The sequence below is a fragment of the Mobula birostris genome, chromosome 8 (assembly GCF_030028105.1).
Source record: "Mobula birostris isolate sMobBir1 chromosome 8, sMobBir1.hap1, whole genome shotgun sequence".
In the NCBI taxonomy this organism is placed as follows: domain Eukaryota; kingdom Metazoa; phylum Chordata; class Chondrichthyes; order Myliobatiformes; family Myliobatidae; genus Mobula; species Mobula birostris.
The window spans coordinates 69,300,003-69,315,362 of record NC_092377.1 but is presented as its reverse complement, the minus strand read 5'-3'; the positions used below and the strand labels follow the sequence as shown (position 1 = coordinate 69,315,362).

The 15,360-nt window shown below is 37.0% G+C and overlaps 1 protein-coding gene across 3 annotated transcripts in view; it reads right to left on the bottom strand.

The window, feature by feature from the left end:
• The window catches only part of ehbp1 (EH domain binding protein 1), a 438,810-nt gene that overhangs the window by 15,078 nt on the left and 408,372 nt on the right, over window positions 1–15,360 (bottom strand). For all 3 annotated transcript variants that reach the window (XM_072265404.1, XM_072265403.1, XM_072265405.1), the window contains one exon: window positions 10,943–11,016. In XM_072265404.1, coding sequence (XP_072121505.1) covers window positions 10,943–11,016 — 74 coding nt within the window. The remainder of the gene's footprint in view (window positions 1–10,942; window positions 11,017–15,360) is intronic.

Genomic DNA, 15,360 nt, shown 5'->3' with positions numbered 1-15,360 from the left:
ATCTTACTGTTTTCTTTCTTTCTGTGTACCTCTATCCCTCTGCCATCTATTGATCTCAATTACGAACGAGCTCACAACAGACAATTCAGGTTCTAATTTGCAAAACTAATGAGTGAAGAAATTCCTTTTCTTATTCCTAAATAACCCCTTAAGCTAAAACATAACGAATTCTGAGAACCTGGTGAGGTCCGAATCAGAATCAGATTGAACATCACCGGCATATGGTGTGAAATTCGTTAACTTTATGGCAGCAGTACAATGAAATACATGATAAATAACTAAAGAGGAAAAAAAACTGAATTACAGTAAGTGTATATATCTGTCTATTAAATAGTTAAGTTGAAATAAGTAGTGCAAAATAATGGAAATAAGAATGCAGTGAGGTAGTGTTCTGGGTTCAATGTCCATTTAGGAATCGGATGGCAGAGGAGAAGAAGCTGTTCCTGAATCACTGAGTGTGTGTCTTCAGGCTTCTGTACTTCCTTCCTGATGGTAACAGTGTGAAGAGAGCATGTTCTGGGTAGTGCGGATCCTTAATGATGGATGCCACCTTTCTGAGGCTTCGCTTCTTGAAGATGTCTTGGATACTACAGAGGCTGGTACCAATGATAGAGGTGACTAATTTTACAAGTCTCTGCAACTTATTTCAATCTTGTGGCATAGCCCCCACCCTCCCCCTCCCCCCATACAGCCAGTTAGGATGCTCTCCATGGCACATTGTAGAAGTTTGAACGTTTAAGTTGACAAACCAAATCTCCTCAATTATAGCCACTGTCTTATCTTCTTTACAGATGCATCAATATATTGCGTCCAAGTTCGGTCATCAGAGATACTGACACCCAGGAACTTGAAATTGCTCACTCTCTCCACATCTGATCCCTCTATGAGGATTGGTTTATATTCCCTTGTCTTACCCTTCATTGGAATTTTTAATGTATGAAGAAAATATACAACCATTTGCTTTTCTAAAGAGTATGTCTGTACTTCTTGAACAGCAAATGCATCTTTCCTCAGGTGAGTGTCCAAAAGTACATGCAACACCCTAGCTGCCAAAGTCCTGTGTAATTGGAGCAAAACCCATTCTTTGTACTCCAATATCCTTGCAATGAAAACCACCATATCATTTACTAGCAAATTAACTTTGTGATGTGTACAAAGTACACTCACATTTCTATGCAAATTAACATGCTGTGCTCTCTCAGCTTTTAAAAAAAATGCTTTTCCGGCCAAGTGGTAAATTTCACATTTCTACATTATACTCCACCTACCACTTTCTTAATTAATCCAGATGTACCATTTTTCTGGGTTTTCGTGCCCGCATCACTGCCTACATTTTAAAGTAGCTTTGTATCAGCAGCAAAACTGGATACACTGCACTCTGTCTCCTCCCCCACATTTATCAAAAGAGGCTGTAAATAGCTGAGGCCCAAGCTTTAGTCCTTGCAGCATTCCAGCAGCAGCCGACCCATTTATTCCTTCTGTTTTTTTCCTCTCAATCCAAATGAATATATTACCCCAGTCCCATGAGCCCCGATCTTCTGTGGCATTTCATCAAACTCTTTTTTTGAAAAATACAGAAATACGCAAATTGAATATACAAATACATAAATTAAGTCTCTCCTTATGTCCTGTTTCCCAGTCTTTTAGCAGTTAACCTGTCAAGATCTCTTGGATTGGGTTTTTGGCCACCAGGTCAGAAGATACCATAGCTTTCATCAACTAAATTTCTAGTATCTCTTCTTTACTCAATGAAAAGGGGCTGGGATGGTAGGCTATATTTGCTGAAATAAATCATAAAAAACTGCATACTTTGGCTGCCAGGAACAGATAAAGAACATTTCAACTGTAAATTTCTCTATCAAAACAGTTTAAGATTTAAAAAAATTCAGAATGGTGAGCAACAAATTAAACAGATGATCACCACATATATCATCTGCTGAGAATGGCTAATCCTCCCCACTTCTTACATCTGTGCTACACTGCCATCCATAATTGAAGGCATGTGGCTACATCTTTCAATTTCTCTGTATAACTATACCAACAAGTACGACAGTCTAAGTTTTTGTTTAGATGGCCTAATCCACAGATATCCAGTTCCAAGAAACTTCTCCATACCTGATGATATACCAAAGGGTTTCAAATTATGGTTTCACACCTTCTTGTTATGCAAATCTCCAGTTTACTGGGGAAGAGTTCAAATTCACGCATTGTCAATAAAAGATGTAACATATCTAAGGCTGGACAATGTTTTTGATTATTTGATTTGTCATGCTTGCGAATGGAAAGTACAAAGAAAACTAAATATCTTTAACATACCCAGAATAACAATGATTCCTAATTTTCAATAATGTGTCTCGTCTAGATCACTGTTTAACTAAATAAAAATTCAAGATTCAAGATTGTTTAATGTCATTTCCTGTACACAAGTCTAAGGAAAACAAAATAATTGTTACTCTAATAAAGTAGTGGTGGGGTTAGTGAGTGTAGGTGTTGATCAGTCTTACTGTTTGGAGAAAGTCACTGTTATTAAGTCTGGTGGTCCTGATGTGGATGCGACGTAGCCTCCTCTGAATGGAATGAGACAAACAGTCCACCAGCAGTGTGGGAGAGATCCTTTATGATGTTACTGGCCCTTTTCCAGCACCACAGACCTGCTTCTTCACAGTGAGCCTTGTTTTTGAGAATCTGTCATATTTATACGGAAGGTAACAATTGCATTCACTTGAAGCTGGATTATTGTTGAAGACTGCTTCTGGCTTGGTTGTAATGAACTCTCTCATCCAAACAGAATTCACTGTCTATGCTCACAAATGGGAAATGGCCAAGGTACCAGAAGATGATTGGAACACATGGAAATACTGCACATCTCGCCCTAGATCTATGTTTTCAATGGTGGAAGACAGAGGAGGACATAGCAAAAAAATGGTTTTTTGAAGCTTCAGTGTAATCTCAACACTTGATGTGGTAAAAGTAAAAACAAATAAAAATGGGCAGAAAGGAAAAGTCCAGGATTAACTTCTGCCATCAGCCCTGCCATCTTTCCCCACAACCATGATCAACAAAGCATTTTAACCTGACATTTCCTCCTTTCTCAACTCTACTTCTGCTTGCAAATCTAGTAATGATAATTAAAGTACATTTTAATCTCAAAAGGTGACTATGAAAAGATGATTTCTTCATCCTATTGAATTTATTAAAACATTTTAATTAAATAAAATGTATTACTTTAATTTCTGCTGCTTTTATAATTGTGACAGGAGCAGTTGATAAAACTTAGAATTTTGGTGTTATATAGCATTAATTCATATGTAACTACTCTTCAAATAAACAGGATTTCTGTGAATAAACTATCACACTTTTGTTAAAAATTAGAACTCCTGTAGCATACACTCATGCAATTTAAACCTTATTCATTGAAACAGAAAAATTAATACAAATTAATAAACAGATAATTATTATATAATTATTTTCTCCAATAAAGTAACAAAGGAAAATAATTTATATAAATAACCATTCTAATTTGTGAATTATAAGTGAAGATATTTGATTAAGATCAAATAAATTCCAGTTGTTGGCTATATAAGACTTTGCACTAAGGTACAAACAACTGGATGCTGTACTTTAAATTGTTGTTTCAACAAATTGTGTTGTAAATTTCTGAAAATTAACATTTTGTTTTGAATGATGCACTGGGGATTGCAATCTGGTCTTATCTACAGTCCCAGTCAACTGGCGTTCCAGAAAGAGTGTGCAGCATCATCAGAGCATCCATTTGATAGGATTCTACTGCTGGACCTAATCAATCTCTAGAATACTGTGGCTGCACCGTGCAACAAAGCTAAAATAGATTTACAAATGGGGTTTTAGGGGGATAAGCTCCTTCACAGGATTACATATTGATTTTAAATATAAAAAAGCTTATCATATAAACCGTAACTACAAAAATAGTGAACCTATGCATAAATCCTTTTAGAAGAGCTTTCACTTCAAACTACAAACTGAGGGTGAATAAAGCAGTGCAAAATCCAGAGTAAGATCCATTTTGTGGGTTAACAATATAAGCAGAATATTTTAGAGTCCATCCTAGAGCCATACATAAAACAAACCATGAGCAGGTACTCAAAATCAACAGCAGGTATTTATTTGATGTCCAAGACTGAAAATCATAGGCTAACAATGCCTTGATGTAAGAATTGGGCAGATAATATTAACTTTTCAATTGTGACAGCTTTAGAATATCCTCCAAATACTATGCACATTTTGTGTGTTAAAGTGCAATCAGTAGAATATTTTAAATCTGAACAAATACAGGTTTCAATTTTTATTTCAATCCAGATGCTTTAAAATCCTGACTGAATACTAAATTTGCAATTAAATGACTGCTGCCAGCAAAAACTGATCTACAATTAAAATGCCTACAAGCCCATGTGCTGGGATTTTTAGACTCCACTACACACATTCCCTTAGTTTTACATATGGTAGTTTAATTACACAGAAGGAGTTACTTTACATTCATTCAATAGCTACAAAATGGCTTACTTTTCCTCCAAAACTATGAAGGGGAAACACAGTAGCAAATAACTTATTACTGAGGGATAAATACAGTGAACTGAATGCATGTAGGTAGCCCACTGCAGATATTTCAGTGTTTTATTTATGTGACATACCATTTACAACATACGGATGAAAAATATTAGTTTAATATTCTTACAAGTACATTTTTTCAGTCAAATCCCTGTACTGAACTAGCTTACTTAATAAGAAACAGAAAGAATATGGCAACCTGATTTCTTAGCAAACTGCCTTCATTTTAAAAACATCTTATGAATTCTAGTTAATTTATGTTAAATATTTTACATTGCTACAGAAGTCTTGGAGCTTAGATGTTGACAGTAGCTGGCACATTTCCCATGTAATACGTTTGTAAATTTCAATCTCAAGACGCCGGAGGGAGAAAACTCCATGCAGCAACGCCATTTGCAATTGGATCAAATTTATAAAAGTGATTGGGTATCACATTTAAACTTGTTCTGTCTACAGCTTGTTTTGTTCGACAGGCCCTACTGACCTTGTCAAACCCAAAAGCTGAATGGCAATGTATATTTCAGGAAGAGTGCCCAAGTATTCCTCACAGTATCTCAACTAGCAAACAAAGTATACTGACCTTTGAAAGATTAGACTGCATCCATATAACTACCCTGTGAAGTAGTCAAAGAGAAACTGTCTATACATAACTAACACAATGGTCAGCAAATGGACAAGCAAGCGCTCAGATACTACGGACATCAATAGGTCAAGAGGAGATTGATAAACTCACTTCACATGCTATCAATGAGTTCTGTACAGACTACTGAATTGTCGACTCAACTCGGTCATCAACAGACCAGGAAATCAGCATAACTGTCTGGTAAACACTGATATGAATGGAACCACTGAAAGCACAACTCTCTTTCACTGTCATGCCATGTGTGGTTACAGCACTATCTAAAGAACTGGGAAGCCCTTGGGACTGAAATCAGGAAGACTGATAATTGCATATTTGCTACTATGAACATTATTTATCTTTTTGCTTGTGAAGCATTTAGCCAAAATGATATACTCACAAAATTCTCAAAAGGAGAAAAGCACCACAGATTTCTTTAATGTCTGAGAATTTTAAGAATCAGAAAATGCATGGTGTATGTACTAAATTAATTAGATTTTTATAGAATAGCCTATGGATAAAATTTTTTAAAGTTTAGCAAGCCGAATTCTTCAAATCATCAATTGCCTAAATACATGCTATAGAATGCCAGTGTAATACTGTTTATACAGCTTGAGGGAGCACGATTTGAAAAGTCATCCCTTAGGAGCTAATAAATTATGTGCCCAATTCATGCACCATCAGTTTTTCCAGGCTAAATCCAGACAGAGATTTGGATCATACTGTTTACGGTACCCTGATGTTAATCGCTGACTTTCAGTCCAGAAATACAAGAAGTGATGTGGGAGTTTTTACTCTTATCTCTGATTACAGCCAATAACTACTAATTGTTTATTCTGAGTGCTTTGAGCTGCATCCATTGAAAATTCACAACAAATGCAAATTTGTAGCTATAGTGAAGTTTTATGTGTGCATATTTTTCTATTACAAACTACATCACAGGAGAATAAATGTGAAAGTAGTGATTCAAACTGCATTCACTTCTCCTGTATTTTGTCATTTATACCAATGTCACACAATTATTTGCAGAACAAATTAACAATCATCATTACCAATAGCATTCAGAATCATACAATTGGAGATCTACAGCATGAAGGGAGGCCATTTGGTCTGCTGAGTCCATGCTGTTCAAACAGAATGAGGTTAAATTCCATTTCCCTGTCTTGGTTCACAGGCCTGGGGATTATGGCTCTTCAGATACCATGCATGTATTTTTTTTAATGCAATGTGTCTTTGTGTCTTAAATATTCTATCAGTCAGTTCCAGATCCTAACCACTTGTTGATTGAAATTTTTTTTTCGCAAATTCCCTCAATCCTTCTTCTATTGCTCCTAAATCTATTCCATCTAGTTGTTGATCCCTCTCTTTCACAAATTAGGACCAAGTTGTTAATCTGTTTAGGCCACATTTTTACACAACTCTATTAAATCTCCCCTTGAACCCACTTGTCACAAAGCAAACAATCCCAGGCCACCTAACCAGATTGTTGTTAGTTTCCTTTACTTGAGAACCTTCTTCTTTAATTTTAATCATCATGCCAATTTTCACATCATTGGAAAACTTCTCAAATGTGGCCTGTACATTTAACTTCAAATCAATTATATATATATATATATATTTAGTATATTATGAATAGTAAAGGGACTAAGACTGAACTAATGAAATATAGCCATGCAATCACAAAAATTCCTGTCCACAATTACTTTTTGCAAAAAGGTAATTTAAAAAATTCACTTTGCTACTTTTCCTTGTATTCCATGAACTTTTAAGTTCAAGATCATTCTGTCAAAGGCCTTTCTTCTACAAAGACCCAATGTGCTTTACATCAAATGTCCTACTTTCACTCATTCTACTTATTTCCACTAAAAAATTCCAAATTACATGGGCTTAACTATCCATACAGACTGCTCTTAATTCACCTGTGCTTCTTTAAATGCTAACTTTCTATAGTATATCTTTCTCCCCTTTTAAACAATAGCAACATTTCAATACCTATCACTTTTCCAGTGTCATGCTTAAGCCAAAGTGCATGGGACATTTATATTTAGAGATTGTATTATTTCCTTACTTGCTTTTTAGGAGCCTGGGTAACATCTTGTATGATACTGAAATCCACTTTTAACAATGCCAGTATGCTTAATATGTCCTCTTACTTCATTGTTTTAAATAATTTACACTCATGCTCCCTGATGCAAAGGTTTACTGATTTTTTTCACGCAAATTCTCTGCTTTCCTTATTTTTAAAAATTTCATCCCTCCACTTCCTGAAACCTTTGCACTTCTCATAATGGGATCCTACCACCAAACACATCTTTCCCCCCGACTCCACTCTCCACTTTCAGCAGGGATCTCTCATTCTGTGATTCCCTTGTTCATTTGTCCCTCCTCAGTATTCTTCCACCTAGCACATACCCCTGCAAGCAACAGAAATGCTACACCTGTCCATTCACCTCCTTCCTTCCAGGTGTGGCAACACTTTACCTACGAATCTATTGGGGTCGTCTGTTGTATCTGGTGCTCCCAACACGGCCTCCTCCACATTGGTGAGATTTGACGTAAATTAGGGGATGGCTTTGTTGAGCATCTCCGTTCCATCCACCAAAAGTGGAATTTCCTAGTGTCCAATATTTTAGTTCCCATCCGCATTCCCATTCTGACATGCCGGTCCATAGTCTCTTTTGTCATAATGAAGCAACTCAATCAGTTCCAGATCCTAACCACTTATTGCTTGAAACATCTAGGTAGCCTCCAACTGACAGCATGAACATCAATTTCTCCTTCCAATAATATTTTCCCATCCCTTCCCTCTTCTTCTATTCCCCACACTAGCCTCTTACGTCTAATCCTCACCTGCCTATCACCTGTTCCTGGTGCCTCTCCTTCTTCCCTTTTCCCATGGTCCACTCTCCTCCCCCATCATATTCCTCATTCTCCAGCCCTTTACCTTTCCTACCCACCTGACTTCAAAGTTCAAAGTAAAGTAGTTATCAAAGTACATAAATGTCACCATATACCACTCTGAGATCCATTGTCTTGTGGGTATACTTAATAAATCTATGGAATAATAACCATAACAGAATCAATGAAAGACTGCACCAACTTGGTTGTTCAACCAGTATGCAAAGGACAACAAACAGTGCAAATATAAAAAGAAAGAAATAATAATAATTAAATAAGCAATAAATATTGGGAACATGACATGAAGGGGCCTTGAAAGTGAGCCTATTGGTTGTGGGAACATTTCCATATGGGGCAAATGAAGTTGAGTAAAGTTATCCCCTTTGGTTTAAGAGCCTGATGGTTGAGAGGTAATGACTGCTCCTGAACCTGGTGGTGAGTCCTGAGGTTCGTGTATCTTCATCTTGATGGTAGCAGTGAGAAAAAAACATGTCCTGGGTGGTGGGGGTCCCTGATGATGGATACTGCTTTTCTGCAACAGCGTTTTGTATAGATGTGCTCAATGGTGGGTAGGGCTTTACCCATGATTGACTGGGCTGTATTCACCACTTTTTTTAGGAATTCTGTTCAAGGGCATTGATATTTCCATACCAGGTTGATGCAGCCAGTTAATATACTCTCCACTACACAATTATAGAAGTTTGTCAAAGTTTTAGATCCATGCTGAATCTTTGCAAACTCCTACAGAAGTAGAAGCGCAGCTGTGCTTTCTTCTTAAGCGCATTTATTTGCTGGGCCCAAGACAGGTCCTCTGAAATAATAACACAGAGGAATTTAAAGCAGCTGACTCACTCCACCTCTGATCCTCTGATGAAGACTGGCCCATAGACCTCTGGTTTCCTTCTCCTGGAGTCAATAATCAGCTCCTTGGTCTTCCTGACATTGAGTAAGAGTTGTTGTTACGGCACCATAGCAAAATTTTCAATCTCCCTCCTATATGCTGATCCATTACCACCTTTGATTCTGCCTACGACAGTGGTGTCATCTACAAACTTCACCTATCACCTTCTAGTTAGTCCTCCTTCCCCACCCCCCACCTTTTTCTTCCGGCGTCTGGTGTCTTCCCCCTTCCTTTCCAGTCCTGAAGAAGGGTCTCAGCATGAAACGTTGACTGTTCATTCATTTCCATAGGTGCTGCCTGACCTGCTCACGCCTCCACCTATCCGCACCCCCCGGACACCCTGATATATGAGTATATATCTAAACTTTCACTATCTCTTGCTTGAATGCCCCCTGCTGGTTGGACACTGCTTACCCTCTCTTCTGTTAAATCTTATCTCAGCCTCGTAAATTTGGTATTGCGCCAATTTATATATTTTACTCAAAATTAAGGAACAGCAAATATTGGGAATTTGATATAAAAACAGAAAATGTTATAAGTACTCAGCAGTTTAGGCAGCATCAACATGTTGTGAAATGGAAATAACTGATGAAAGGTCATTGATCTGAAATATTAATACTATTCCTTCATGGAAATTGTCCAACCTGCTAATTATTTCCGTATTTTATTTTATAACTTTAGCTCCTTGTCTGTCTATTTCCTTTCCGCCATGTTAAGTATAACTGAGTGATAAGACTGCCTCCAACATATTGTCCCACTTCTACCTTTGTCCCTTGCCCAGCTTCATTACCCAAAATTAAATTAAGTTAAATTAAGTCTAGTACTGGATTTTTCTAGGTGGGCTTGCTATGCATGGATTTTTTAAAAAGCCCTCTTGAATGTATTTTGAGAATTTTGTACTCCTTTCCCTTGACTCTGGAACTGTCCTGACTAATTTAAAAATCATAGAGTACTGCAGTAAAGAAACAGGCCCTTTGGCTCATCCAATACATGCCAAACTATTATTCTGCCTCGTCCTATTGACCTACACGCAGAACATAGCCCTCCAATAGAGTCACAGAGAATTACAACTTACAATCACTTGTAAATGCTCTGTTATTTCTTGCATTTCTCAGAAGCAAGATACTTCAAATTGGACAGTGACCAACAGGATATAAGTGTTATTTATTTGACAGGCAAAAGACAGCAAATTTGAACCAGTTTCAGATTACGTATATCCGGGAAAATGTGTTGTTCGCAATTTATGTTTCATTCCCCCCAAAAGCAGGTCTAAAAAGAATCCTTCCATCTGGATTGACAAAAAATAATGTTCTGCATGAATTAACCTGAATTAGTTAGCAATGTGAACAATGAAACCCAAATGACACAACCACAGTTTAATTCCAGTCTAAATATATGCCAGTGGCAGAATCCATGAAATAAATTAGAATTGATTTGTAATGGCTCAGGTATCTTATCAGGTGAAGAAAGACATAACTGTGCCCTGTCAAAGGCTAACAAGGTCAATATGTAACAGCAAAATCAATCTGCATTGATTGCGTTTTGTTTTATTTTGCAATGTCACAGTTACTACTAGATGCCATTTGGTTGAGGAAAAGTAGAATTTTCCAAGATTTTCAGATACATTTTTCATTCTCATGTTATGGATAATCTTAAGCAGTTATAAAGTAAAAGCAAGTATCACAAATGTTGACAATATGAACATCTAAACATTCAATTAGTCAGACAGTTTGGTTTTATGATTTTCAAATATATTTTGTAATGGTTTTCATTTCTAAATATAGAATTTGAATTTTTTTTTAAAATCATGGGTTGATGAATGTTCTTGAGCATTCGCCTCTGGAGAATTTATGAACAATGAGTTTGTACAAATTATGTAGGTGATGTCGATTTGGGAAAGATTTTAATAACCTTGGAAAGAATAACTACTTATTACTTACCTTCTATTGCAAGCATAGCTCGCAGTTCTCTATTTAGCAGCTCAAAGCGTCTCTCAAGATCGTGTTCTTTTTCCCTAGGCAAGTCAAAAAAGTTCATCAATACAACAATTAACAAATCATTACTGACTCAAAGCAATCTTTAAGATATATTGATTAGCAGGACTGACCATTGTCTTCTCTCAAACCTTTAATCTACTCCAAATGAATGATACACAAAACCTTCATTGATAGTGTTAATTATGGTAAATTTTAAGAATAGTTTGTTAAACAACATTCAACATGGAATCATTTGTATTGGTGGAGATTATATTCAACTACACAGAAAGATGACATGATGTGATTTAACATTTTTCTTGACTAAAAATTAGATAAAGTTGTGGAATAAAATTGCAGAATCTGGGCCTCTGTACCTCCCTCTGCAATTAGATCCTCGACTTCCTATCCAGAAGACCACAATCTGTGCGGATTGGTGATAACATCTCCTCCTTGCTGATGACCAACACTGGCGCACCTCAGGGGTGTGTGCTTAGCCCACTGCTCTACTCTCTGTATACACATGACGGTGTGCCTAGGCATAGCTCAAATACCATCTATAAATTTGCTGACGATACAACCATTGTTGATAGAATCTCAGCTGGTGACAAGAGGGCGTACAGGAGTGAGATATGCCAACTAGTGGAGTGGTGCCACAGCAACAATCTGGCACTCAACGTCAGTTAGACGAAAGTGCTGATTGTAGACTTCAGGAAGGGTAAGACGAAGGAACACGTACCAATCCTCATAGATGGATCAGAAATGGAAAGAGTGAGCAGTTTCAAGTTCCTGGGTGTCAAGATCTCTGAGGATCTAACCTGGTCCCAACATATTGATGTAGTTATTAAGAAGGCAAGTCAATGGCTAGACTTCATTAGGAGCTTGAAGAGATTTGGCATGTCAACAAATACACTCAAAAACTTCTATAGATGTACCGTGGAGAGCATTCTGACAGGCTGCATCACTGTCTGGTACGGAGGGGCTACTGCTCAGGACCGAAAGAGGCTACAGAAGGTTGTAAATCTAGTCAGCTCCATCTTGGGTACTAGCCTACGAAGTACCCAGGACATCTTCAGGGAGCGGCGTCCCAGAAAGGCAGCGCCCATTATTAAGGACCTCCAGCACCCAGGGCATGCCCTTTTCTCACTGTTACCATTAGGTAGGAGGTTGAGAAGCCTGAAGGCACACATTCAGCGATTCAGGAACAGCTTCTTCCCTTCTGCCATCTGATTCCTAAATGGACATTGAATCTTTGGACACTACCTCCTTTTTTTCAAATATATACTATTTCTGTTTTTTGCACATTTTAAAAAATCTATTCAATATACATATACCATAATTGATTTACTTATTTATTGTCATTTTTTATTTTATTTACTATTATTATTTTTTTCTTCTGCTAGATTATGTATTGAACTGCTGCTGCTAAGTTAACAAATTTCACGTCACATGCCAACGATAATAAACCTGATTCTGATTCTGATCCTGGATGTTAGAAACACACCAGGCTCCCATTTTGAAACTGGGGAAGTAAAATAGGGAAACCTAAGAGTATCAGGCAGTAGGGATTATGACATGGCAAGGTTTGGGTTGTAAAATTCTGACTATTACAGACAATTTTAATTTTGGTTCTTGAGTATGAGTGCATTCTCAATTTGAGAGCAAAATGTAAATCTTTGAAGAAGATGGGAATATCCTGAGTGCAGTAGCTAATGGCACCACCAGCAACTCTTTAAGGAAGACTTCATCACTGTGAAGTAATGAAGAACAGCAAGGAAAGAACCTTTTCCCCATTATTCTTTACAACATAGCAGAAAGCCATATTTGTACCCTCACCAGCTTATTTGATATAGATACATCTGTCCACAATAGCAATGGTTTAGTGACCAGTTCGTGATGGGGTAAAAAAGGGTAATCTGCACAATGACGATATTTCCATCACACTTACAAAACGCCACACAAATTAAATCAAAAAGGGAAAACACATTAAACATAGCACCAATTTCCAATGAAGGAAAAACCTGCAAGGATGTCGAGGTTCCCCCATAGAAGCTCAAAATATCACTATATTCTTTTCACTTTACAAATACGTGAAGGGCCAATTCTTCACTAAGGCAATCCAAAGTGAATGAAGACCTGCAGACTTGACTTTCCAACTACTTAGAAGAATAATGAAATATCAGAGCTGTACAGGCAGAATCTTCCCAGCATCAATACCAGCTTGCACTGGTCCTAATTACATCCCAACAGTGATACACTAATCAACTCTGGTATGCTGTAATATATTAGTTATTCAATCATCTAAATTTCATAAATCTAAATCCTGGACTATAAAAGACATGAAATTAAATATGGATTTTTCACAAATGTACGGTGGCATAATGTTGGGTGCTTCTGTTCTGAGGCCCTACGGCAAAGAATTATTTTGTAGTCAAAGTTAATTTTCATTCATCTCTTTTAAGCCTTCATGTAATTGAGCAAAATTATGACATTTTGAAACTGAGTGCTATGGTTTACCCATGGTGATATTTTACTACACGTTACATTTTTCTTATTTTCTTAAAATGATATTAAATTTATAAAAGTGGTCATGTTTCGACAGCTTAAAAGTCATTAAATACACCTGTAATGATACCATGAAATTAATTCCACACCCCTCCCCCCACTATATAATTTTAATAATAGGTCAGGCTTGTAAATCTTGATTGGTTAACTGCACAACAACCGGCCTTTCAGCTGTCTGAATTTGAAAGATCAACAGATAATACACTTCATATAAGATACTTCACAAAGGAAAACAATTAAACAATGCCAAAAGAAAGAACAGTTATGAGGCTGGACAAATATTTGATCAAAAAGATGGCTTTAAATCCATTTTCTACTATTTTTCCTTTCAATCACCAGCACATTACAACGAGATAATTGCACTTTCAAAATTCACCATCTAATTTGGAATTGAATCATGAAAAGTAATGAATATTTAGCACAGACAGACAAATTGTTTTAGGGGTAAGGAAGAGAACAGTCCTGGTGACAAAGAATGTAATGTAAGGGCAGCAGTGAGCAATGATTTCCATCCAGAAGAATTGGAGGTATATGGACATTAGGGACAAAAGCATTGGTAGGAGTGGTTTATAGGCATTCTGAAAAAAAAATCACAGTTCAAGAGAGAACTGATGAACACATAAAAATATAGCAAAGGTAATATAATAATCATTAGGTACCTTAATATTCCTATAGACTGGGTAAATCAAGTTGTGAAAGTGGTGGGGAAGAATGGAATAGATCTGGGTGAGATTTCATGAAACCAATTAGTGGCCAAGTTGTCCTTATCCCATGCAATGAGATACAGATTTAATTTGCAAATCACTGTTTAGGATTGTCTGAGGAAAAGTGAGAGACCTTTGCATGTACTTCTAAAGATCAATTAGAAACTGGAATTTGGAACTTAAATAAACTTTACAAAGTAGAAATGAATGTAGCATTGATTGAGGTACAATGGATAATCAGATTTAAAGGTTTACCAATTGATTAACAACAATAAAAATTTCAGAAAATATACCAAAAATCCACAAAATGAAGATTGATCTATTCCTTTCTTGCTGCAGGAGGAAATTGTTACATTGAAAGAAATGTGAAGACTGAGAATGGGTTAAGACTAGGAAGTATCAAAAAATATTTTTAAGATTAAGAAAAGAATATATATTATGAGAGCAAAAGACTAAGAATGGTCTATAGGTCTACAGCGGTTTACATTGGACCATGTGGATCATGCAATACTTGTGTCAGACTGCTATTTATCGATTTACAACTCAGCATTCAACACCATCATTCCTCAATACTAATCAGTAACCTGGGCCTCTGTACCTCCCTCTGCAATTGGATCCTTGACTTCCTCAAAGTGAGATAGCATCAATGCAGATCAGAAATAACATCTCCTCCCCACTGACAATCAGCACAGGTGCACCTTAAAGGTATGTGCTTTGCCCACTGCTCTTCTCTTTCTACACTTATGACTGTACGGCTATGCACAGTTCAAGTGCCATCTATAAATTTGCCAGTGACACTACTGTTATTGGCAGAATTTCAGATGGTGATAATATGGTGTAACAGATAGGCTGGTCGAGTGGTGTCACAACATCAGCAAGACCAAGGAATTGACTGTGGACTTCAGAAAGGGGAAGTCAGGAGAACATACACCAATTGTAATGGGGGGGCGGGTCAAAGTTGGAGAGGATGAGCAGTTTCAACATCAACATTAACATCTCAGACGATCTATCCTGGGTCCACCATATTGATGCAATCATGATGAAGGAATGCCAATAGCTATACTTCATTAAGAGTCTGAGGAGATCTGGTATGTCACCAAGCAACGGAGTAAATTT